At 39.9% G+C, this 27,556-nt stretch overlaps 1 protein-coding gene across 4 annotated transcripts in view; it reads left to right on the forward strand.

Moving 5' to 3' along the window:
* The window catches only part of LOC140486332 (phosphoserine aminotransferase-like), a 168,693-nt gene that overhangs the window by 115,197 nt on the left and 25,940 nt on the right, over window positions 1-27,556 (forward strand). For 3 of the 4 annotated variants that reach the window (XM_072585318.1, XM_072585328.1, XM_072585336.1), the window contains 2 exons: window positions 25,742-25,802; window positions 25,882-25,951. In XM_072585318.1, the coding sequence (XP_072441419.1) occupies window positions 25,742-25,802; window positions 25,882-25,951 (131 nt within the window). Of the gene's footprint in view, window positions 1-4,644; window positions 4,864-25,741; window positions 25,803-25,881; window positions 25,952-27,556 lie in introns of those variants that run through there. The other variant, XM_072585345.1, reaches the window with a different exon arrangement.

Consider the following 27,556-nt stretch of genomic DNA (forward strand, 5'->3'; position numbering starts at 1 on the left):
AGAACTGGCTCAAAGGTAGAAGACAGAGGGAGGTGGTGGAGGGTTGTTTTTCAGACTGGAGGCCTGTGACCAGTGGAGTGCCACAAGGATCAGTGCTGGACTCTCTACTTTTTGTCATTTACATAAATAATTTGAATTCAAGCATAAGAGGTACAGTTAGTAAGTTTGCAGATGACACCAAAATTGGACGTATAGTGGACAGCAAAGAGGGTTACCTCAGATTACAAAAAGATCTTGACCAGATGGGCCAATGGGCTGAGAAGTGGCAGATGGAGTTTAATTCAGATAAATGCGAGGTGCTGCATTTTGGGAAAGCAAATCTTAGCAGGACTTATACACTTAATGATAAGGTCCATGGGAGTGTTGCTGAACAAAGAGACCTTAGAGTGCAGATTCATAGCTCCTTGAAAGTGGAGTCGCAGGTAGATAGGATAGTGAAGAAGGCATTTGGTATGCTTTCCTTTATTGGTCAGAGTATGGAGTACAGGAGTTGGGAGGTCATGTTGTGGCTGTACAGGACATTGGTTAGGCCACTGTTGAAATATTACATGCAATTCTGGTCTCCTTACTATCAGAAAGATGTTGTGAAACTTGAAAGGGTTCAGAAAAGATTTACAAGGATGTTGCCAGGATTGGAGGATCTGAGCTATAGGGAGAGGCTGAACAGGCTGGGGCTGTTTTCCCTGGAGCGTCAGAGGCTGAGGGGTGGCCTTATAAAGGTTTACAAAATTATGAGGGGCATGCATACGGTAAATAGGAAAAGTCTTTTCCCTGGGGTCGGGAAGTCCAGAACTGGAGGGCATAGGTTTAGGGTGCGAGGGAAAAGATATAAAAGACACCTAAGGAGGAACTTCTTCACAAAGAGTGTGGTACGGGTATGGAATGAGCTGTCAGAGGAAGTGGTGGAGGCTGGTACAATTGCAACATTTAAGAGGCATTTGGATAGATATATGAATAGGAAGGGCTTGGACAGATATGGGCTGGGTGCTGGCTGGTGGGACTAGATTGGGTTGAGATATCTGGTCGGCATGGCCAGTTCGCACCAAAGCGTCTGTTTCCATGCTGTACATCTCTATGACTCTATGACTGTATTTGTCCATTTGGATGCGGGAGACATTGCAATAGACAATGGGGCAAGAACGATCAAAAGTTGAGACTTCTGGAGGGTGACATTTCAGAGGAATATTGGAAGATGTGAGAAACTGAGAGCTCACCTGTTCCTGAAGAGGATCTAAGAACAGCAATAATACTGTGGAGAAGGATTTCCTGGAATGTATAGGTGATTTTTTTAGACCAATACTTGAGGAAAAAACTAGACAGCAGGCTGTCTTACACTGAGTTATGCAATGGGAAAGGATTAATTAACAATCCTGTTGATCTGCTGGACAACAATGACCCTAAAATGATAGAATTGTTCATTCGTGTAGAGAGTGAAGAAGTTGAATCCGAATCCGAAAGGTCCAAATTTTAAACAAAGGGATCTTTGCAGGTATGAGGCAGGAGTTGGCAACAAAAGATTAGAGAACACTCCTAAAGCATTGGCAGTGGATAGGATAATTTAAGGAACAAATGCATGAATTACAATAAATATACATTCCAATAATAAAATAAAGAACTGCAGATTCTGGAAATCTGAAACAAAAACATAAATGCCTCGAGAAACTTAGCAGGTCTGACAGCATCTGTGGTGAGAAAGCAGAGTTAACGTTTTGAGTCTGGTGACCCTTCTTCAGATCCGAGTGTTCCTATCTGATACAAAAATAAAAGAAGAAAGATGGCTTAGAAATAAATTAAAATATCATATTAGATCCAAAGGTAAGATGTATAAATTTGTCAGAAAAAACAATAAACCAGAGGACTGGGAGCAGTTTAGAATTTAACAAAAAAAAATTGATCAACTGGGGGATGACTAGAGTATGTTAGAAAACTTCCAAGGAACATACAAACTGACTATAAAACTTCTGGAGTTAAGAGAAAATGATTAATAAAGATAAATATAGGTCCCATGCAGTCAGAAATGGGGGACAGCAGAAGAATCCCAAATATTTTGGTTAGTCTTCACAAAAGAGGATACAAGTAATTTCCCAGAAATGCTGGGAATTAAGGACATAACAATAGGGAGGAATGGAAGGAAATTGGTATTAGTAAGAAAATGGTACTGGGGAAATTCAAAGGGTTAAAGGCTGATAGATCACCAGGGCCTGATAATTTCCATTGCAGAATACTAAAGGAAGTGGCCCTGAAAATATGGATGCATTGGTGATCATCTACAGATTAGGGGCTGACAATGCAGCACAGTGGCTCAATGGTTAGCACTACTGCCTCACAGCGCTGGGGACCCGGGTTTGATTCCTGCTTCAGGCAATTGTCTGTGTGGAGTTTGCACATATTCCCCCTGTCTGCGTAGGTTTCCTCCCACAATCCAAATATGAGCAGGTTGGGTGGATTGGCCGTGCTGAATTGCCCATGGTGTTAAGTGCATTAATCAGAGGGAAATGGGTCTTTGGGCCAAATGTCCTCTTTAGGCACTGGCTTTAGCTCAGTAGTTACTTCGATTTCCTTGACATGCGCCTGGTCACATGTTCGCAACCAGTTAACTCCGGGCGCTGCCCGGCGTTTGATTCCTTCAGTAACTTTCTTAATGGGCGGCTCAGTGGTTAGCACTGCTGCTTCACAGCGCCAGGGTTCCGAGTTCAATTCCAGCCTTGGGCGACTGTGTGGAGTTTGTACATTCTCCCAGTGTCTGCGTGGGTTTCCTCTGGGTGCTCCGGTTTCCTCTCACAATCCAAAGATGTGCAGGTTAGGTCAATTGGCCATGCTAAATTGCCCATAAGGATGTGTAGGTTAGATATATTAGTCAGGCGCAAATATAGGATAGGGGAATGGGTTTGGATGAGTTACTCTTTGGAGGGTCGGTGTGGACTTGTTGGGCCGAAGGGACTGTTTCCACACTGCAGGAATTCTAGTTCTAATTCTAAAATTCTCAAATCTGTAACTCCACTGTTGTGGTTCTGTTCGCCGAGCTGGGAATTTGTGTTGCAGACATTTCGTCCCCTGTCTAGGTGACATCCTCAGTGCTTGGGAGCCTCCTGTGAAGTGCTTCTGTGATCTTTCCTCCGGTATTTGTAGTGGTTTGAATCTGCCGCTTCCGGTTGTCAGTTCCAGCTGTCCGCTGCAGTGGTCGGTATATTGGGTCCAGGTCGATGTGCTTATTGATTGAATCTGTGGATGAGTGCCATGCCTCTAGGAATTCCCTGGCTGTTCTCTGTTTGGCTTGTCCTATAATAGTAGTGTTGTCCCAGTCGAATTCATGTTGCTTATCATCTGTGTGTGGCTACTAAGGATAGCTGGTCGTGTCGTTTTGTGGCTAGTTGGTGTTCATGGATGCGGATCGTTAGCTGTCTTCCTGTTTGCCCTATGTAGTGTTTTGTGCAGTCCTTGCATGGGATTTTGTACACTGCATTGGTCTTGCTCATGCTGGGTATTGGGTCCTTCGTTCTGGTGAGTTGTTGTCTGGGATTGGCTGTTGGTTTGTGTGCTGTTATGAATCCTAGTGGTTGCAGTAGTCTGGCTATCAGTTCGGGGCGGGGGGAACCAGAGCACCCGGAGGGAATCCACACAGACATGGGGAGAATGTGCAAACTCCACACAGTCAGTCGCCTCTGAGGCAGGAGTTGAACCCAGGTCTCTGGCGCACTGTGACGCAATCGTGCTACCACTGTACCACCATGCCACCCAGTTTCTGCTCCTAGTTTCTATGTTTCTGAAGTACAGACCAGTATTTTCTCATTACCTTGTCCTTCTTTGCAGCAAATGTGGCAGAGACTGCCATAGTTATAGTGGGACTTCTAAGCCACAACATGTGACAGAGTTGACCAACAAGATGTAAACTGTCTCTGCAGATGCTGTGAGACCAGCTGAGTATTTGAAAAATTTCCTGATTTTTCAAAAATTTCTAGCATCTGCGGCATTCCTGTTTTTGTAATTGAACGGCAAGGCTTGTTTGAGACCTTTCGAAAGACCCGAGTCGGGTGATGCAAGATGCACAAATTTTGTATGGAAGCCGCCAACCGGTGTGCCGGAAGTGTCTAGAATGGCAATTACAGAAATCTCAGTGGGAAGCAGAAAAGAGAAAGGAACATGATGATGTCAAATGTTATTTACAGCCAACATGTTTATAAGCTCCAGCTGATGTACACACCTCGATTCAAAACATTGTATTCCACAATTCGTTTCGACTACAGGGGAACATAAAGTCAAATCATCCCTCCCTCTAAAAATATGCATAATTTCATTACAACGAAAATACAGGGCATGAATGAAAGCTCTGAATAAACAAAAACCAGTTTTTTTTCTCGGGCGTCAGGTTTCCAGTAAGGAGTTTATTTGCATATTTGATTAACAGATTCGTTGTTAATCTTCCCCAGGGTATAATCTGAGCATATTTGGGAGATTGGGAGATAGTTGAGTGACTGTGTAGGAAGGAGTGAGCGCAGTCACTCACCCGCCGGTCTGCTGCAATCGGGGCCATTCTTGCACCAAACTGCAGCACTCACGCAGACCGCGCGTGCTGGAGCCAACAGCCAATTGGATACAACATGAACCATGGGAGAGCCAATTAGAAATAAGCGATTACAATTGCTATGTGAAATGAACCAGTGAGCAGCAAGCGATGCCGTGAAGGGTTCGCAGTGAAGCAGAGACATATCCATAGATTTCAGCGTATAATTCAATATCAAGACACAGGCGTTTATAGGTACACTTAAATATTCAGATACGGGCATATATACACGATCCGAAATGGAGAGTGGCAGGAAGCAAATTATCAACTTCGGGGCTGGTCCTGCCAAGCTACCACTGCCGGTGAGTTACTGTGTCACTCGTGTTAAGGATTAAATCGTTTAACGCTGAGCTTGGGGTGCCAGGGAATTGAATAGAAGTTCGTTTTGAGCTTCAGATGTACGTGTAGGCGAAAAGTCCACATCACAAGAAATGAATGGAATAGAGCGCTTCTTATGAATTGTACTACTAACGTTAACGCTGTATAGATTTTGATAAGTAGCAACTGCCTACAGATAGAAGAATAGAGATTGTTTTATGATTTAACATCGAATATTTGTATTGTGTGTTATTAAGTGTTACTCGTTTGTTATTTCCTGAAGTAAGCGATTCATTCTAATCAGATGTCATTTTTCTGTGCCTTTTTTTCTGAAGTATTTCTCTCTGGTTTAATTTCCCATTCCGCTTAATGGTTAAAAGTGAAGTACTTGTAGGTACTGTAATCTGTCTTCCAAATGAATATTACTTGATATCCTCCTAATAAATTCTAGGAAAACGGTATAAACGTTTAAAAGACACACATTTCATGCATACCCCTGCTCTTGAGTGCGTTGGCAGTAAGCTCCAAAAAGAACTTTTATATTTTCCTTTCGACCTCGCTTTTCCGGCTTCTTGGCGAAAAGCCAGTGGATCACATGCAGTGGGTTTTTTTTAAAACCAATTAAGGATACTTCTCTTTGGCTTGTTCTGTTTCTCATTTATATGCTACCCCTTGGCCATCTGTTTCTGCATTTATGTATTTAAATTGTCAGCCTGCTTGTTGACACCCACTATTGAGTAGAAATTTGCTCCAATTATATATCAAAGCCATTGTTTATGATGTGAAGGCCAGTGTGTAGTTGAATTTGGTTGTGACACTATTTTGAGGAACTTTACAATGATGTCCCGGAATGAAGACATCGACATCCACGACATCCATCAACCTTCTTTCCCCGTGCATAGAATTCAGCTCTACTTTTTTTTTTGTCAGGATCACATTATAACTTTTATGCAAACATAAAATAGATCATTAAATACCATTTAATAGTCCTATGACAATACTTTTTGTTGAAACCCAGAAGTAGCAGCAGGAGGGGGCCATTTGAACTTTTGTGCCTGCCCTGCCACTTAATGTGATCATCGCTGATCTGCTTTCTCCCTATATTACTTATACCTTTTAAAATTTAAAAATGTATCAGTCTATCTTAAATATATTCAGTGACTTGTCTTTTTGTATTCTGTCTTTTGAAAATAGACAAAAAGATGTTAGTGGCTCAAATGGAGTTTGTTACTTTTTCAACACAGGATGTACCTGACAGCTTTACCCATTATTGGATAGATGTGCTTCTAACTTGACCAGGAATGTAGTAAATTCTGGAGCACAAGTGTTCAGCATTGATAAAACACTTTTATCCAGTGTATTTAGCTGTTCCTTCATACCTTGTGAAGTGAATCAGATTGACTTGTACTGAAGGAGCCAAGATGATTTACTGACTCAATACTTCAAGCTTGTTGCAAATGTTAACTGCAAACATTTGCAAGCTGGATTGTGCTGCCTGTTAATGCGAGGATGTTGATGGAGCCTCTGTTATTTGTCCCCTGAAATTCACAACTGGATGTGGCAGGTGTGCAAAGGTTTTTTTTGATTTTGGAGGTGCTGGTATTGGACTGGGGTGTACAAAGTTAAAAATCGCACAACACCAGGTTATTGTCCAACAGGTTTATTCGGAAGCACTAGCTTTTGGAGCGCTGTTCCTTTTTCAGGTGGTTGTGGAGAATAAGATCATAAGACACAGAATTTATAGCAAAGGTTATATGTGATGTAACTAGAATTATATATTGAAAAATATCTGGATTGTTTAAGTCTCTCATCTTCTTAGAATGACTGTTGGTTTCAGTTCTTTAATATGTAAATCCCAGAAATTTCTTCAAGTTGCATTCTCAAATGAACTGGAGCAATAGGTGCCATGTTGGCCCAGATAATGCATTGAATGTGTGAGGTGCCGTGTGTGAGGCTGTCTGTGCCCCAATCTAAAAAAAGGGATTTACAGAATCTGACATGGATTCATGCAGTATTTGAGCAAAATACAATGTAATTCTGTAAGTATGTCTTTTTCAATATATAATTTGTTACATCACACTGTGTAAATGTTTTCTATAAATTCTGTGTCTTACGATCTTATACTCCACAACCACTTGATGAAGGACCAGCACTCCGAAAGCTAGTGCTTCCAAATACAGTTGGACTGTAACCTGGTGTTGTGATTTTTAACTTTTAGTGCAAAAGTTGTGTTGTGAGTGAATTTAAGAACACAAGAACAGGAGTGGGCTATTCAGCCCGTTGAGCATTTCCATCATTCAATGAGATAATGGCTGATCTAACTCCATATATCTGCCTTTGGTTCATATGTTGTAAGTTTTGCTAAGCAAATGATATTATCTCAGATTTTGCATTAACAACTGATTCTACATTCACTGGAAGAGTTCCAAATATCTACCACCCTTTTGCATAGAAGTACTTCCTATCATTGTTCATGGGCAGTCTGTCCCTCGTTAGTAAATTTGTGGATGATACCAAAATTGGTGGCATAGTAGACATTGAAGGTTTCCTAAGATTACAAGAGGATCTTGATCAAATGGGTCAGTGGGCTGAAAAATGGCAGATAGTTCAATCTGGATCAATGCAAGATATAGCATTTTCGTGCAACAAACAAGGGTAGGGCTTACACAATTAATGGTAGAGTCTTGGGTAATGTTGTAGAACAGTGTGTCCTAGGGTTCAGATACATAATTCTTTGAAGTTTGCATCACGTAAAAAGGGTGGTTAAAATAGCATTTGACAAACTTGCTTTCATTGCTCATTCCTTTGAGTACAGGAGTATGGGATGTTGTGTTGAGGTTGTAATGGACATTGCTGAGGCCTCTTCTGGAATACTATGTCCAGTTCTGGTCATCCAGGTATAGGATATAATCAAGTTGGCATGGAGTCAGAAGAGATTTACCAGGATGATGCCAGGTATGGAAGGTTTGCGTTATAAAGAAAGGCTGGGACTTTTTCACTTGAGCTTAGGAGGTTGAGAGGTGACCTGATAGAAGTTTATAAAATGAGAACTATAGACAGTTAATGGTAGTTGTCTTTTCTCTAGGATGGTGGCATATTTTTTAGGGTGAGACAAGAGAGATTTTAAAAAAGACATGAGGCACATTTGTTTACACAAAGGATGATTTGCATGTGGAATGAACTTCCTGAGGAAGTGTTGGATGCAGGTACAATTAGAATGTTTAAAAGACATTTGGATGGGTACATGTATAGGAAAGGTTTGGAGGGAGCAGGTAGGTGGGACTATTTTTTCATTTGGGATTATGTTTCACATGGACTGGTTGGACCAAAGGGTTCTGTTTCTACAACTCTATTGACTCTGCTGCCTAGATCAAGAATTTTCAAACAGTGGAAATAGTTTATCTTTATTTATTATGTCGTATCTTGAAGACTTCAATCAGGTCACCCCTTAACCTAATATTATACATTAACATTCTGGTTAAAGGAATTGAGGGCGTTGTTACGGTTTGCAGATGACAAAGATAGGTGGAAGGAGACGTCATGTTGAGGAAGTGGAGGCTGCCGAAGGACTTGGACAGGCCCAGGCAGTAGGCAAAGAAGTGGTAAATGGAATACAATGTGGGAAAATGAGAGATTATGCACTGTGTTTGGAAGAATAGATTACTTTTCCAAGTTGGGAATGGCTTTGGAAATATGAAGCAGAAAGGGACTTGGGAATCATAGTTCAGGATTCTGTTAAAGTTAACAAGCAGTTCACTTGGCAGTTAGGAAGGCAAATGCAATGTTAGTATTCATTTTCAAGAGGGCAAGAATATAAGAGCAGGGATGCATCTGCAAAAGGCTCTAGTCAGACTGCATTTGAAATATTGTGAGCAGTTTTGAGCCCTGTATCTGAGACAGGATGTGCTAGTGTTGGAGGGAGTTCAGAGAAGGTTTGCAAGAATGATCCTGGGGATGAAGGACTTGTCATATGAGGAGTGGTTAATGACTCTTGGTCTGTACTCAATGGACTTCTGAAGAATGAAGGGGCGGGATCTGATTGAAACTTACAGATTACTGGGAGGCCTGGATAGTGGGGATGTGGAGACGATGCCAATCAAAGGGGAGAGAGAATGGGATTGCAAAACATATCAGTTCACGATTGAATGATGGAGCAAACCATGAGTCACATAGTCTAATTCTGCTCCTATATCGATATCTTATGGTCCTATACCTTCTAAATTTTCAAAAACAGGCCTCCTCATAGCAACTCCTGGAGTCCACGTATCATTGTTGTAAACCTAAATTGTACTATATATCTTGGTTGGCCAATAGATCCTTTCTAAGGAGTAGTGCCCAGACCTGGTGTCAGTACTACAAGTTGGGGTCGGAACAGTGTTATGAAGGTGTAAGGGGTACTGTACCTTTTTAAGAGAGTTAACAGCTAGCAGAACAATCTGACACTGCACCAAGTGTTCTGAACAAGGTAGCAATGTAATATTTGGCCAAACAGCTAGAGTAGATGGGTTGCCTGGAGACAAAAAACAAATTCAAATTTGGCCAATCAGTATAAATTATACCCCAAAATACCAAACTCTAATCAAGTTTGAATTTAGTATTTTGACAATATTAACACCAATGAAACACTCTGATGCTTTGGGGTATAAAACCGGAAACAGTTGGAGGAGAACTGCCAAAAGACCAACAAATATGAGCTGCTAGTGAGAACTCTGAGATGTACGTGTCTAGAGAAGGATTTTGCACGGAGGAAAAAACATTGACACCGACATGGAGAACAAATCTGCAGAGGAAGATACAATGAGAAGATTTGACAGCTGGCTGGTTCTGAAATTTGAATTTTGCAGTAAATCTTAATGGGAATTTTATCTGACTAGTATTGTAGAGGGGAAGGTAAAAGATGGGTTACAGAAAGGAGTTGTAAATAGTTGTTAATTAAATATTCTTTGTTAGACTTTTAAAGTAAAAATTAACAACTTTATTTTTTAATAGTGACTTTTGGGAACAGTTCCTTGCCCCTTGATTTTTAACAGATTACAACATCGGTTAAATTATTTCTGTGTTACAGGTTTAAATTAGCAGGGGGCATTTACCCCATGTCACAACCAGGGTTTTGTATAATTGTAGCATAATTTCTACATCTTAGTACTTCAGTCCTCTAGGTATAAAGGCCGGCATTCCATTATCTTTCGTGATTATTTTATGCACCTATTTGTGACAATTTAAAAGTCAATGCACCTGAATACCAGGTCTCTTTGGACATCTGCATGTTTAACTTCATACTAACTAGAAAGTATCCTGATCTTTCCTTTTCAGTCCAAAATGGATAACTTCAGCTTGCTTAAATTATGGTAGATGGATTTAAATGTATCAATATGCCTTTGTAATTTTCTACAGTCATCTATAATGTTGCCTAACTTTTTGTCATTTGCAAATTTGGATATGACTTTCTATGCAAATACCCAAGGTGGTGTTAATGTGAATAATTGAAGCCCTAGTACAGATCCTTTTGGGACACTACTGGTCACATCTTGCCAGTTTGAGTACCTACCCATTATCCCTTTTTTTAAAAATATATAGTCTGCCACTTAACCAATTTCCCAGCCACGCCAGTGGCTTTCCCTCAGTTCTGTGGACTTCTACCTCAGTTAACAGTCTGTTACGTAGGGCTTTATCAAAAGCTTTCTGGCAATCTATATAAACAACATCCACAGTCAATTCCCTCTCCACTATCTTAGTTCCTTTTTGAAAAATTCAAATGAGGTTTCTAAGTCATGAATCTATGCCAGTTCTTCCTGGTTGAATGATAATTTAAGTTGTTCAGTCATCCAATCCTTAATTATAGACTCGGACAATTTCCCCACCACAGATGTTAGGCTAACTGGTCTGTAATTCCCTGCTTTTCCTCTTTTTTTTCCCCCCCCCCCTTCTTAAAAATGGATTGACATGTGCAGTTTTCCAATCTAGAGAGGTGAATCCTGTATCTAGGAGATCTCCTGCTGCTTTTAAAGTTTGCAGATCCTAACTAAAAACGGCTGAAACTTGGAAATCAAAAATTCTTGTAAGTAAATGTATGAGTTGTGGTGGGCTAATAAGGCAATGTGTTACATTATATGGATGATAGGTCAGAAAAGATTTACAAGGATGTTGCCAGGGTTGGAGGATTTGAGCTATAGGGAGAGGTTGAATAGGCTGGGGCTGTTTTCCCTGAAGCGTCGGAGGCTGAAGGGTGACCTTATAGAGGTCTGGATAAGGTAAATAGACAAGGCCTTTTCCTTCTGGCAGGGGAGTCCAGAACTAGAGGGCATAGGTTTAGGGTGAGAGGGGAAAGATTATATTAGTTTCCCTACCATGTGGAAACAGGCCCTTCAGCCCAACAAGTCCACACTGACCCTCCAAAGAGTAGCTCACCCTGACCCATTTCCCTATCCTACTTTTACCCCTGACTAAATGCACCTAACACTATGGGCAATTTAGCATAGCCAAATTACCTAACCTGAACATCTTTGGATTGTGGGAGGAAACCAGAGCATCCGAAGGAAATCCATGCAGACAAGGGGAGAACGTGCAAACTCCACATAGACAGTCACCAGAGGCAGGAATTGAACCCGGGTTCCTGGTGGGCTGTGAGGTGGCAGTGCTAACCACTGAGCCACCGTGCTGTCCACAAAGATAAGAGAGGGGCAACTTTTTCACACAGAGGGTGGTGCGTGTGTGCAATGGGCTGCCAGAGGAAGTGGTGGAGGCTGGTACAATTGCAACATTTAAAAGGCATCTGGATTGGAATATGAATAAGAAGGTTTGGAAAGATATGGGCCGGGTGCTGGCAGGTGGGACTAGGTTGAGGTGGTCCATCTGGCCGGCATGGACAAGTTGGATCAAAGGGTCTTTTTCCATGCTGTACATTTGACTTTGACTATGACACTAAACTACTGAAGATGAGTTGGACTTTGATATGTGTTGCGATAGATTTCTATAAGTAACAGGGCATGTAAGATAGGTAAATATCCCCTATGCTTTCTTAACTATATTAGCTGAAGCATAGCATAACCTCCCTCCTTTTGTATTCTGAAACCCTATAAAATGCTGGTTAGGTAACAACTAAAGAATTGTGTGCAGTTATAGACAGGATGTGATTGTACAGAAGATTTACCAGGATGCTGCCTGAACTAGAGGGTCTGAGCTTGGAGGAAGATTGATTAGGCTAGTGTTGTTTTCCTTGGAGCAGTGAAGGTTGAGAGGGGTCTTGATAGAGGTGGATAAGATTCGATAAGGTGGATAATAACTAGGGATCATAGGCTTAAGGTAAAAAGTAGAAGGCTAGGAGAAGAGTTGAGGACTTTTTTTCTCTCTGAGGGTTGGGAATCTGGAACTTGCTGCTTTCTGTGCTGCAAATATTTATTTATTTATTTATTTATATATAAAAGGACGTGGGTTGTAGCTATGGAGAAGTCCAATGGTGCACAAAAAAATCTAATAAAGTAATCCAGATACTGAAGCTGACAGTAAGTTGCTATTGCTATTTCTGTTACTTGAAGATAACATTTGGATCGGAGTTTAACAGAGTTGTCCCATTTCTGCTAAGGACTCTTTCTGCAGGCATGTAGTCCTCTGTTTTCAGATTCTTTGACACCTCCATTTTCTTGTTTGCTTCTGGCAAACTCTCTTCTATACTCTTCACTGAATTAGAATTGATCCCTTGACTTGATGGTAATAATAGAGTCAGGGATATGCTAACGCACAAGTTTAGATTATGGTGGTGTACAACTTTCGTCCACAGCACCTCTTAGGTGCCCATTTTATGAGCTGTAAGATCTGTCTTGAAAAGTTTCCTAGTTTCAGCACTCGTAAGGGCCATGATAAACTATAAAGTATTTTCATTATGAAGACCGACATTTGTGTGGGATGGTCATTTGTGCCATTACCATCATGAACAATGACAAAATACTGCAGATGTTGGAAATCTGAAACACTCATACACCGCTGGAGAATTCTGGTCTGGCCTTATCTGTGCAGAGAGAAACTGAGCTAATGTTTAGAGTCTAGTATGACCTTCTTCACAACTAGCTCTGGATCGAAATGTTGATCCTTGATTTTCTCTCAGCTGTGCTGGAATAATGTGAGGTTAAGTAGCTTTTCATTCCTTTCGGATCTGGGCATATAGTGAGAGAACACCGTCTGGCAGCTTTAACCTCCCTATTCAGCCAGCCATGAAATCCAAACATACTCTTGGTGGGGTCCTGCAGAGCAAATTTCTGGTTCTGTTATCTCCAATGCTTCTTCCAAATGGTGTTGAACATGGGAGTATTGATTCCACATTTGCGAAAGGGAAGAGGAGACTTCCTTGTCTTCTCTTTCTAAGATTCATCTTTGACTCTACATTAACTCTAACTCTATTTCTGTCTCACTAGATGTTGCCTGAAGTGCAGACTTCTAACAGCAGTTAATGTTTGTTTTTATTTTCTTCATGCTTCAGGGAGCTTGAATTCAGGTTGAAGGCTCCCAGGGCAGATACCCATATACCACTACCACCAACTCTGAAATTGAGGATACCAGCGATGGTGATGGGGAGTTGGCTGTAAGATAGGAATCTGTCTGATTTTTGACAGGCTGTTTGACTGGAGGTTTGTAGGAAAATATTTCAATTTCAGATGAACAGACTAAAGCTGGAGTGGTTGTAGAGTTGACTGAACTGGATATACCTTTTGTCTTGCCTGATGCTTAGTTTGATGCCAAGTAATTTTACTCTTTTAAATCTTTTTTGAAAATGATGGTGGCATGCTATGTGATTGCAGAAGACAGTTGCTATGGGTCTGGGTTTGGATGAGCCAAATTATGTATGAACTGGAAATTCCCTTCTCTGAAGAATTTGGTGAACCAGATGGATTTCATTTTTCAAAAGTCTGCTCGTTTCATGGGCTTCTCATGGCACCTTTTTTGAATTGCACAGTCTCTGTATGGTCTTCAGGCTCTCCATTTTGGTGCACCTGGAGAGAAGGACTGATTTCTTTTTTTTTGTTGTTTTATAAACAATTACTCTGTAGAACTACTAACATAGAGGTAATGTTGTAGATGGAGAGGGGTGTTATGTGACATGTAGGTGTGTACAAAAAGGCAGGTTCATGATTATCTGGAAGGCAGGTGAGACTCAATGCAGGTAAGATTAAATGACAAAGGGAGTTGATAATGGGACAAACCAGAAAGCAGAAAATGGAGCTAGGATAAATGGTAATAGCAAAATTAGGACATGGAACTGCAGCTCACTCGTATTGATTCTGGAAGGCTGTGAAAAGCTTAATTGAAAGATTTAGATGGTGTTTCCCATCTTCCAATGTTATTGAAACAGTATAGGTTGTCAGAGTGAATTAGAGAAATCAAATGATAGGCTTGGTTACACCTGTGCCCTACGGAGGTTAGGGTGTCATACATGGAGGAAAATAGTGCAAATGTTGAATGCATTTTGAAGCCAATTAGATAAGTGCCACCTGTCCAAACATTTAGTACAAGATACAGTTTCGCTACTGAAAATAAAACCTAATAAAGTAAGAAATATATAATAATGGAAAGTGTGACAATTAAGAGTTTCCAACATGACTTGTTAATTTTAACACCAAGTTGTATAAATATTACAGAAAGCAACATGGCAGACTATGCATATACAGTGTGTACTTCCTAGTCAAGAAAATACAGTGCAGTATATCATGGATTCCTTCCAGGTCTTAGCCTTTTCATATTTAATTTAGGTGCTAATGTTTTTTTTTGACCTAAGTTTTTCTGGAAATTGTGGTTAAGTAAACACTGGACCCACAATGAACAAATTGCACAGATAAGTGGATTTGTGAATGACAACACATCACTGTAGTCTGGAGACAGAATAGATTGCTCAAGCCTACTCCATGCTTTGATCTCTACCTCAATACTTTTTTTTTGATCCCTTGATTAGTTGGTCACTGAGGAAATCAAATTGCAGGAGACAATGTAAAGCATACTGTATTGTTTGTGGATTGAGTGTATTGATCACTAAGTTCCTATTTCTGGTCAGATGTTAGTGACTGCATAGTAGGAAAGGAAAAGGTAAAAGAACAAAAGTTGAACAGGAAGAGCTTTTGCAGATGACTGAGAAATAAATTAGTGTTGTGGTGCAAGGCCAGAAATGCTTGGAGGTGGTAGAAATGGTGATCGATGATAAGTTTGTGTGTGGAGGCTTGTGTGGGGAATGATACAAGGGGAATCCTTATTTCCAGAAAAGGTGCAAGATTACAAGTGCAGACTTTGAAGCAGATGCAGTCAAAGACCCTGTCAACCACACTGGAGGGTTTTTTTTTTCAGTTAAGGGAAAAATTTACAGTATGCTTTACCAGATATTTCTGTCTTCAAAATAGATGAGATGGAGAAATTGGAATAATGGAACAGAATCCCTACATCAGATGAAGTGGGAAGAAGTATATTCAAAGTAGCTGGCATGGAGTCTGGACCTAAGACTAGACACTGAAGTGGAGACTTAGGCTGTAGATCTGGAATTGATCATGTGAAGGGGAGGAAAGGTTGGCAACTGGAAGAAAGTGTTTTTTCAATTTGGGATGCAGTTTGGGATTTGGCACCACTTAAGATTTGTATATTAAAAAAATCGAGGAGGAAAGGAAATCAGTGTAGGATGAGTGCAAAGAATGTTCCACTACCTCATAAAAGGCAAAAATAGCTTGGGCTTCTGAAGCTTTTCATAGAAACAGATTTTTGGAAGAAGTAAGGAGCCAAAGGTGAGGGTCTTCAAGTTCAGCCCAGTGGAAAAGTGTGATAAGAGGTGAGGATTGGTTGAGTGTTCAACCTGGAAGAAGTGGAGAGGTATTGGGTGATTCTGGTGGAGGGTGTGGAGGCATAGAGGAATTTTTCCCATTTTTGTGTTCTAATAGAATATAGATGTCACAGGCAGAGGCAGCATTTGTTGTCCACCCCTAATTGCCCTTGAACTGAGATGACTTGCTAAGCCATTTTAAGAGTCAACCACATACAATCGAATAGGCAGATTTCCTGCACTAAATAACATTGAATAAGATTATCCTACAATTACTGATAGCTGTCATGGTCTGCATTATTCAGACTAGCTGTATATTCCAGGTTTATTAGTTGATTTTAAATTTCACTGGATGCCATGATGGTATTTTACTTCATCCCTAGCCAGGGTACTAGTTAGGGCTGGAAATATTGTGGATATATGGGAGAAGAAACTAAATCAAGGAGAATGTTAGGCTCTTTTCCTGAAGTTTCACACACGAGATGTAATTCTCACACACACCAACTTCTGCAAACAGTTAAAGTTTATTAAAGCGTACAAGCGAGGTGACCCCTTTGACCCTCTTCATGGGTGTGCGAAGTCGAGTCAAACAGGCCCCGAACAAAAAAAAACCCACATCCCCTTTATACTGGTCAGTTGGTAATGCTCACAAATACTCTGGATACCCCCTCAGTCACATGCCACTCAAGACAACCCAGCCACTCCCTCAGTCACATGTTACCGCAGGTACAATGGTAGGATGAGATCATCCTCTGAGATAATGTAAATGCCCTAATCCTGGGGAACCATTATGTAGACTATTTCCTAACTCCGTGATTCCCTAAGACAATGTAGATGTGATATATCTAGCTTCGGGGGATGGCTATGAAAGCACTTGTGAATGGAAGTTTAATTTGATAATAGTAGGGGAGTAGTAGCAAATGACTGACTAAATGGAGTGGGAGTCATTTGGATTCCTGTATGAATGTCGTCCCCACCCACTTCCAGAATGTTCAGTCAGTGCAGTTTAACCCTTTAATGTCCAGAGGGATATTCCAATTTAATCTTTTAATATGACACAAACAATTAACCTGTTATTACTCTGAGTAGTTGGACACAGTGCTTCCTAACATGACTCTGTAGCACATAACTCTCTTTAGCCTCAACTATGTTTTTTTTTACCTGAGAGCTTGCAATCTTGTGCTGGTAAGAGGAGCTTTGGGCCAAACTTGCTATAAGTAAATAGAAGGAGCAAGATATATTTATGGGAATCATTATCACAGTACTTAGAGCAAGCAGTTAGTGACGTCTTGTTAAACATCAAACAAAGGACTGCAGATGCTGGAAATTAGAAACAAAGATAAAAATTCTTGGCAAAACTCAGCAGGTCTGGCAGCATCTGTGGAGAGAAAGTAGAGTTCAGGTCCATTGACCCTCCTCCAGTTGTGGACTGAAACGTGAACTCTGCTTTCCCTCCACATGCTGCCAGACCTGCTGAGCTTTTCCAACAATTTCTGTTTTAGTTAGTGATGTGGATTTTTCTTCCAGCAAGATATGATACCTGAGTATGTTGTCCCTCATAACTTAAGAAACTATGTGGATTAAGTGATCGAACAATTTACTTGCTTATTATGGCTGGCTATTATATCAACTATTACATTCACAGGCAAGTGTCTGGGCTAGTGTTAGATGATTTTATTATAGTTCGTTTTAAGTGATGCCAGGTTAGATGGCTTCTGAGGTAATTATCCATAGCACGTGAGTTGAGGGTATAATGATATTAAAAGATGAGTATGAGACATAACACAACAGTGAGCCTTCCAAAGTTTGGTAAGTGTCTGACTTGAGGTTTTGAAATGTAAGCCTGGGTATGGAAAGAAAGTAGAGTTAAAACATTTTGAATTTGGAGTACAAGTAATTGTGTACATTTACATCTTTATTACTCTATTTTAAGATAGATTATATTATTTTATTTCAGTTCAATTTTTTTGTACTCAATTTAGTTTAAACTGCAGGCCTTGTTATTTCAATAAATACTGAATTTTCAGATACTAATATTACTGTTCATAAAAAATCCCAGTTATATTTTTCATGGAGCAAATTTTAAACACTACTGTAATTGTGCAAGCCTCTTTTAAAGCAAAGTTATTTTTTAAATCAAAGTTTTGGAACATTTAGTGAACATTTTTACACAGTTTAAGATTTTGTTACTTTTTGGGACTGTCTTTAAGTGAAAATGAAGTGTGTCATATGACTTGACCTGAACTCTGACAGTCATCACGTCTGGACAGTTTGGTGATTTTTTTTTTGAAGAGGACCTTGATTATTTTACTGAGAAGAATGTTCGGGACTTTACACTGGGAGACAATGGGAGTGGTCTGTACTTTTCATTGATAGCTGAGCATTAAGTCCCAGAAAGGTGTTGGATTTTCAAGTTGAATACAGTTGGACTCTAATCTGTTTTTATTCCCAGAGAAAGGTTGGGATTTCAAGGATATGAGGCATATGTGTTTCATGTTGCCACAGAAATGTGCTTAAGGAGGGTAAGGATTTGAGCTACCCTTGAAAATGCTCATGCCAGGTTAGACACAGCAGCTAGAGGCCACAAGTTTCTTTTGGTTCACAACACAAGAACACAGATGAGATTTTGCACTTTGAATTGGAAAGACCAAATTTGTTAGGAGATAAAACAAAGCTGGAAGATTCACCTAACTCGTGCTAGAGGAGGAATATCAAGGGTCAGGAACCTCATTGTAACCATCTGAAATTGCAAGTTACTAGGTTAAGGTGGGTGGGGAGAAAAGACAGAAATAAATTTTTCTGCACCTAAGTATTACTTTTTATTCTGGATGCAATGCATCTTATACTTTAAAGGATAACATAAGAGTATGCCTTCAAGTGATTTTACAACTGTTGAATTCTTATTAGAAATAAACTGGATCAGGAGTAGTTCCCTGATGACCATGATCTAATGAGTTCAAGCTAGTTAATTCAAGAAACACTTTATTTTGGGTTTGTAAGATTTTAGGTAACCATCCCATAGGAGAAACTATGTGAAAATGTTACAATCCTCCAAATAGCCTGCTTAATTTTAGTAATTGGCTATGAAATAAGCCAGGCTGGGATTTCTCTCTTCACTTCTCAATTTTAATGAACTGTCTAAGATGTTGGGGTTCATTTCCAGTGTAATCGAAAAACCTAATTTCACAGAAACTAATAAATACCACTTTTAAGTGGGTATGTAAACTACAGTGCTAAAAGTGATCAAAAATCTAATACAAATCTAATAGAATCCAGCTTAATGATATTCATAATTATTGAGGAATATATAATAATTTTTCAAAGAATAGATTGTATCCATCAACGTTTAAAGTTTTTTTTTTACATTTTTAAAACTGATTTAAGGAAGGTATCTTCTCCTGGTTGGCGAAAATATCATTTGACAGATTCTAGAGGTTTTAGTTGTGGTTAAGTCAGTTGGCTGGATGACTGGTTAGTGAGGCCAACAGCGTGGGTTCAATTCTTGCATCAGCTGAGGTTACCATGAATGATGCTATTACTTAATCTCTCTGCCTCCTAGACCCCCGCACCCCACCCTTATCACCTTTTTGCCTGTGGTAACCCTCTAGTTAAAACAGTTGTTTCTCTTAGAAAGCAGCCCTATGGTTTATAGGTCTGTGGTGACTTTACCAATTATAAGAGGATCCTGATACTTATGAAATTTCACAGAGAAGTCTTGGTCTTAGTTTTTACGGTTATTTACATACCATCTACTTGGTAAATATGAGTGTTAGACTTCTGTATAAAGTCCTCTCACTTGAATGTGTCATTTTATCATTGTTTCTCAAATATTTGGTGAAAATTCCTTTATGATAAAAGTTTTAATTTAATCAACTTATTTGTTTTTTTTTTCCCAACTGTCCCTTTATCTGTTCAGTCTGAAGACAATCCTTTACTTTAAAACCTTTTCAGGAAAGATATTTCATTTGAGTGCAGTTCATCCTAAAATAATTCATGTGATAATGATTTTTTTCCCCCACTTCTATGCATTGGATGGTTTTAGTAATCCTCCTGTTAATTAACATTTTACATTAGTGCGTGGTATTGCCATGCACCTTTTCCTGGCTTTCTAGATATTTTTAAACTCTATACAAATACATTTTTTTGTTGCTTCTGCTGAGTATACATTGAACTAATTGCACATGTATGTTCTACCTAATTAGTTATAATTATTTCTCAATCAAACTTAAAGTTCTAACCAGATATTATTATAACCTGTGAAGTCCTTTACTTCCATTGTGCAAAAAGGGAATGCTTCTGTTCTGTAATTTTAATATAGGTTGCCTACAAAGTAGTATTTTTAGTCTTTAATAGTATAAGTCTTGTTATCCTTCAGCAATTGACTTTCAGCTGTGAGGCTTATTCTTTTCTTTTTATCAGTATTTGAACTTCAGAATAAAATGTTTGGTTCTGAAAAATAGCTTTAACAATGTTCCTTACTATATATTTAAAGGAGAAAGTGAGGACTGGAGATCAGAGTTGAAGAGTGTGGTGCTGGAAAAGCACAGCCAGTCAGGCAGCATCTGAGGAGCAGGAGGCTCGACGTTTCGGGAATGAAGGGCTTATGCTTTTTGGCTATGCTTTTCCAGTACCACACTCTTTGACTATATATTTAAAGTTGAACTGAACTTTTTTTTTAGTGATCGCATCTTAACATTCCCTTTTAAACTACGGGGTGGGGGAATGGGATTGTTATTAGAAATCTGAAATTGGAAAAGTTTTTTTTTAGAAACACTATGTAGGTCGTCATCTCGAGCTTGCTGCAGTGCTCCAATGAGTCTCTGTGCAAGATAGAAGAGCAGCACCTCACATTCCAGCAGCCTGTAGGACTCCATATTGAATCAAATAATTTTAGGACCTGAACATCAACTTCCATGTCCTTAACTCACTTCCACACTCCTGGTCTGTCATGGCATGGGCTGCTTTCATCACAGCCAACCAATTTTTATCATACAATTGTTGCCTAATTATCAGCTTTTTTTCTTTTTTTCCTCTGGCTCACCATTATTTCCGCCCCACCAAACCCCCAGCCCCAACCACATGTCTTCTGCATATATACCATCCTCCACCATTTTTTCATTGCTACCATCCCCTCTGAAAAAGGGTTACTGGCTCTGCAATTCTCACTATTTTCTCTTCAGAAGTTGTCAGACCTGCTAAGGTTCTCCCCCAAAAAAGCAGAAGTTACTCCATTTGAGAAAAATAACTTGGGCTGGATCTTATCTCTCTCTTTCTTGTTTTGGCTAAATTTGAGTTGCATTGAGCTTTTCTTTTAATATAAGCAAGTTTTGAGAAGATTTGTAGCTCAGGTTGAGATTCTGGATGTAGATTTGCTCACTGAGCTGGAAGGTTTTCAGATGTTTTGTCACCATACTAGGTAGCAGCATCAGTGAGCCTCTGGATGAAGCACTAGTTGTATGGCCTACTTTCTATTTGTGTTTGTGTTTCCTTGGGCTGGTGCCACCATTTCCTGTAATTAGAGAGTGGTGAATGGGATCCAAGTCAATGCGGTTGTTGGAGTTATGGTTGGAATGCTATACTTCTAGGAATTTTCATGCATATCTCTGTTTGGCTTGTCCTAGGATGGATGCGTTGTCCATCACAGAACAAAATCACAGCCCTACTCAAAAAATCTTAAGAAATCTGGATAAATAAATAAGGCCAACTTCCAAAAAATGAAACCAGAAAAATCCAAAACCACCACGCTTCTTCGGATGACCCAAAAGTCACAAACCAGGAGACCGCTCAGACCCATAATCTCGCTACCCAGAATACCAATTTACAGATTAACCAAGGACCTACACCAAAGACTAAAACACTTAGTAGAAGATTCACATCACTCCATTCACTCTATCCAAGAATTCTTGAAGACTATCAAAAATACCAAGATAGAGGATGAAATAATGGTCTCCTTTGACGTAACAGTCCTTTTCACATCCACAACATCAACCTGGCCAAGGAAACACTGACTACACTATTAGAAGAATCAAGACACGTACACCAAATACCACCAACATCATCAGCAAGGACAATATCGTCAAGCTAGTGGAGCTATGCCTTACCACTCACTCCTTCAACAAACCAACGGAACACCCATGGGATTTCCGCTATCAGGGTTCTTAGCAGAGGCAGTAATGCAGAGACTTGAACAAACAGCTCTGCCAACCATCCAACCCAGACTTTGGGTCTGCTATGTGGATGACACTTTTTTGTCGTCACTAAATGAAACAAATTAGAGGAAACCTTCAAGGCCATCAATAATACCCTTACTGGCAAAAAATTCACTAAAGAGGAAGAAAACAACAAACTGCCATTCCTAGATGTTGCAGTAGAGCGAACAGCCAATGGGGAACTTCAAACCAGCGTCTACAGGAAAACCACACATACGGAACAAATACTGAACTACAGGAGCAATCATCCCAACACTCACAAACAAAGCTGCATTAGAACATTATTTAGCAAGCCACTGCACACTGCAGCACAGAGGAACTATGCAGAGCAGAGGAAAATCACCTATACAGTGTATTCAAAAAGAACGGGTACCTAATGAACACAGGCCACCGATTTCTCAGCAACAAGCAGACAAAACATGTCCAGAAACCCTAGCTACTCTCCCCTACATCAAATACATCTCTGAAATGATTACTCCGATCTCTTGGCATCATAGTAGCCCATAAGTGAACCAACACACTAAAACAGCAGCTAATGAACTTGAAAGCCTCTATTACAGACAACAAGCAAAACTAATGTCATTTACTAAATACCTTGCAAGAACTGTAACAAACCTTACATTGGACAAACAAACAGAAAACTCGCCACTAGGATACATAAATATCAACTAGCCACAAAGACATCACCCACTCTCACTAGTATCCTTACATACAGATGAGGAAGGGCACCACTTCGACTGGGACACCACATCCATTCTAGGACAAGCCAAACAGACACGCGAGAGAATTCCTAGAAGCATGGCATTCCAACCAGAACTCTATCAACAAACACATTGACTTGGATCCTAATTACCACCCCCTGAGAAAAATAACAGGGAATGATGTCACCAAGCCAAGAAAACCCAAACACATAAATAGAAAGCAGGCCATACCACCAGTGCTTCATCCGGAAGCTCACTGATTGTTACCTAGCTTTTTTTTAAGGTTTATTTGCTGTGTGCCCTGGCCCTTTTTTTAAAAATTCTGTATCTTGCCAAACTTGCCTCATTTTGCCTATTTATCCATCCCTTGTGGTATCCCTTTTGTCCAATACTATTCCAGCTTACTATGGGTCATTTTCAGAACAACTCACCACTGCCAGAAGATCCCGGATTTGACTGGTGTCTACAGCATTGGAATCGTCATTAAAGGCTGGAGCACTTGGACAAGCACTGTCAGTCTGGAGCTGCCCTGTATGGTTCCTGATGTTTGCTCCAGATGTGACAGCCAAGGGAAGTTTGTCACCTTGCTTTGCTGGTAGGGACTTGGAGATGCATAGTATGGACGTCCTCTTCCCCCAGGACCAACGGGGGGAGCCCCAACACGAGACCATGCCAATCTGGCCTAAGGCTGCCAATCAGGACAGTTCAGTCTCAGCAGTTTGGAAGAATGCACAGCAATGTAAGAAGAAGGTCAATATGCACTGCAATCTTCCCTCACTTGCTATCACCCACTTTTTAAACTTCCAACACCCCTGTATGTCCTCTGAGCTGCCTAGTCACTTGCTCGAAACACCTCCCCACTTGCATCAAAAGTAATAGCTGTGCCAGCCACTTGCCTCTCCCTTTTTTAATACCTGCCTCTTACCATCCAGAAGGATAAGAGTCCAAAAAAGGCAGGGCTGCCGACAATTAGGATCAGCTTCCTGGCTTAGGCTGTGCTAATACAGTAATACCATGAGTTTGGTTTCTCTGGCTGAGAGGTCAAAGTGCAAAAAGGCAAACTGGATGCTGAGAGTATCCCTCTGAGTATGCTTGGGAGTGAGTGAGTGTTAAGACAGCTAGTGAAGGTCTCACAGATGCAACCAGATCCAGTCCATGACCTGGATGCATGTTCAGTGCCCTTGCTGCAGCATAACAATGCTAATTGCTGCTGCAGCATTGAAGCAGAGAAGCATACTTCTGATTGGAGATGTTCCTAGAGGCTGTCAGATGTCAGATTCCGCAGATGTGGGTGTGTCGTTCATGTCCATGGACAATGCCCTAAGATATTGGAAACCAGGCACCAACATGGATATTCTTGGAGTAAGTGGTGAACTGAAGTTGCCAGGCACCCACTCCTGACTCTTATGTTTATGCTTTTTGGTGCATTTGCTAAGCGAGGAAGCTAAATATTAATGAGCTGATTTTCATCTGGTGATATTAATGTTATTAACAAGCTGTAAACCCCTTTTAATTAGCAACTTGCCTTGTGTAGCAGGAAACTCAGTTCTCCACTCAAAGGCCTAAACAATACAGAAAGCTGCTCCTGGTGTCAAGGTAGGCTTCATGAGATGACTTGTGCGATGACTTCTACCATAAATCCCACCGTAGCCCATGCAGTTCAGACCACAAATGTTCTGTCTCCTGCTTTTGTAGCTGGCAAAGTCTCTAGTTCATAATGGTTTTTGGTGAGGAGCTAGGAACTGATTTCCCTTCACTGTGACTCTGTCTCTCTTAGCCAGCATAGTATTAACTTAAAACAATTAAAACTTTTTTTTTGTGGATACTTATTCTAGTTCCAATGTTCTTGTTTTAAATGGAGCTAATTAAACCAGGCTTTCAGGATTGAGTTTATTGGTTACTAAAGCGGGATAAAACAAATGATGTGCACACATTAGAAATGGCTAAAAAAGGTAAGGTTTTAAAAATAAATATACACCAATCAGTTTTCAGTTTGTCTATCTGAGGAGTAGATGGCTATTTTAAGATTTTACAAAAAGGGATTCGAACAGGAGTAAGGTAATAGCTCTTTTTATAAGGTAGGCTGTAGTGTGCTTTATGGCACCTTTTTTTTTTAAGGGTATTAAAGGTTCTTGCTGCTAAGTGTCCAGAAGAAATGACTGTATAGGACCCTTGTGCACCCAAAGGCCTGGTCAACCTTGGCAGCAAAATAGAGTATGAAGAGCTTCCTACAAACAGGATAAGAGACTGAGAGCGGACAACGTCTCACTGTTCATATTGTACAAGAGTGTAATTTTCTGTTTGTATTAGATGGACACCGGGTTGAGATTAGAAGGACAAAGTTAGACAGAACTCTTTTTTTTTTTAACCAGTGCAAGACTAAAGTTGTTTCAACAAATACCAATTTAACCTGCACACTTGAGTCTTGTGTAAGGAGAGTAACCACAACAACTGATCCAGTGGCATTGACTGACCGTGTGGCAGTTGAACAATTTGGTCTGGTGATTCTGGCTTCAGCAAATTTTATTTTATTTTTTGCAAGGAGTTGTCTAGTTTCTTCTATAATGGCTTCATACCAAAGTCTTGCTTCTAGCAATTGGCTTGGTTTTTTTTTCACTTGCAAGCAAGAGGATAGCCAGTAGATACTTTTAGCAATAATCCTCACCGCATACACTAGCCCACTAGCACTCGAACACCAGACTAGGCCATACTGAGCTGGTTTGTAACCCCTTCTCTTGTGCATGATCCTGGAAGGTCATAGACATCTTTTCAACCAGACTACTCTTTCTCTTATCTACTGTAATTATGGCCTTCATCTGACAATGTAACTCTGAGGGTGATTTCAGGTTTTTTAAATTGTATATTTCCTTCAGAAATAGTCTTTTCTGAAGTTTCTCAACACCATTTAGGGTATAATATTCCAGGCTACCTCTCAAAGCTAAGAGTAATCCACACAGGAATTTTCTAAATAGTCCCTCAGTTGCATTCTCAGCCATCCCAGACTAGTATGTTCTTTCTAAATAAAAATAAAGCAGCTTGTCTTACTTCAAAATTCAATATGCTTAGAAGTAACTTGGGTCTATAATCTGCTGTTGTGATAAATATTATGATTTGATGTATTAGTGTGTCATTATTTTTAATGGATGATGTTTCATGTCTCCAGGTCTTGCTCCAAGCACAGAAAGAACTGCTGGATTACAAGGGACTTGGAATTAGTGTTCTAGGTGAGCCTGCAAAACTATAGATTACTTTAAGTTAACCTCATTCATTCATACTTCAACTTTTTTTTTCTTGTTTCAACAGAAATGAGCCACAGATCTTCAGACTTCATCAAAATTGTCAACACAACAGAAAATGATCTGAGAGAACTACTGTAAGGATAACTTCAATTAACTTACTGCAATTAAGAGTTTATAGAATATAACACTATTTTCACAATCACCCTGGTTTTTGTGGTTTACCGGTCATGAAAATAGTCATTCCAATGTAAAAAATGTAGCAGCTAACGTAGACTTGGTCAACTCCCACCAGTAGCAATGTGATTCTTTATTTCACTTGTGATGTTGATATGAGAGAAATACTATCCAGACTCAGGGAATAACTCCCAACTCCCTCTTTGAAGCTGTTGTTATAAAGCGGAAGTTAAAAATACCATGCCCCCACCTCCCCAAGAACTAAAACTGAAACGCCCAGAGAGAAGCACCTCGCCCTATCATCTGTAAAGAATGTGAAAAGTGATATAAACTAATCTGCAGGAACTTTATTGTGGTTAAATACAATAAATCCCTGATACTTTTTTAAAAATCAACAAGTAACAATTTATTTATCTAACTCCAACAATGAATAAGTTAACTAAACTATTAACAAACCAAATAAATCCCTCCTAGCTACTAACTATTTCTGAATAAAACAAGATTCTAATGGTGTGCTGTTTCAAGTCCCAATCATATACAAAAAAAAATAGAATTTGGTCTCTTGAAATTAGAGCCAGGTTTGTGTCAGGAACGTACCCTCCGATTCTTCAGTCAGGAATGCCTTTTTCGTCATTGGTACTGTTATTGTTTTTTTAGATGATTCTTTCTCTAAGACATAAGTGAAAGCCAATTTCTTTCTTAACAACTAAGGGCAGTTGGCTCTGCCAGGTGGCAGGTAGCTCTCCGATCTTTGTCCAACTGCCCCCTTCTTTTATACCGGGATGACATAACATTGGACCAATCCTACGTAAGGAATATTGTTATCAAAGTCATCCAATTTTAAAAGTTTTTAGTAAGTGAAAGGCCTGGTTCAAATTGGCTAAATTCAAAAACCTGTTGTCTTTGTAAAAACTGCTGCTTGGCCTGCTAACTGTATGGCCTTTTGATACAAATGTCTCAGTTCAGGCTCTTTATACACCTGCAAACCTCCTAGCTGCTGCTCACAGGCATACATTTTACAAAAAAAACCCATCTTTTAAAGATACCACACAATGCTTTACCCCCTAGCATTTTACAATTTCACATACACCAAATTCTACTTTCCTGTCTCCCAGCGTACGATTACTTTACCCAACTTTGTAATATTGTGAAACTGAATTCTTCATGCCAACAGGCATGTAGGGCCTTAGTTTAACACTTTATTCGAAGGTCATCACCGCTAAGAATAAAGTGCTTCCTCAGCTCTGCAATGGTGTGCCAGCTTTGAGGTTTTGAGCTTCAGATCTGAAATCCAACTTGAATCCAGTACTTTTTGGTTTCAGAGGCAGTCTGTCAACTACCTTCGCCATTGCTGACACAATAATCAATGATCAATATCCCTAGTGAGAATACAGTTGAACATCAAGGGATGATGAAATCTCAGAATAAATTAGTTGAACATTTTAAAAGGATCTAAGAGCATGTACCAAGCTGGTGAGATGATGTTGCATTGGTAATGACGTTGGACTAGAAATACAAATATCCCAGGCCAGTGTTCTGGGGATCAAAAACTGAAATTTAGCAGC

The sequence above is a fragment of the Chiloscyllium punctatum genome, chromosome 2, assembly GCF_047496795.1.
Source record: "Chiloscyllium punctatum isolate Juve2018m chromosome 2, sChiPun1.3, whole genome shotgun sequence".
Classification (NCBI taxonomy): domain Eukaryota; kingdom Metazoa; phylum Chordata; class Chondrichthyes; order Orectolobiformes; family Hemiscylliidae; genus Chiloscyllium; species Chiloscyllium punctatum.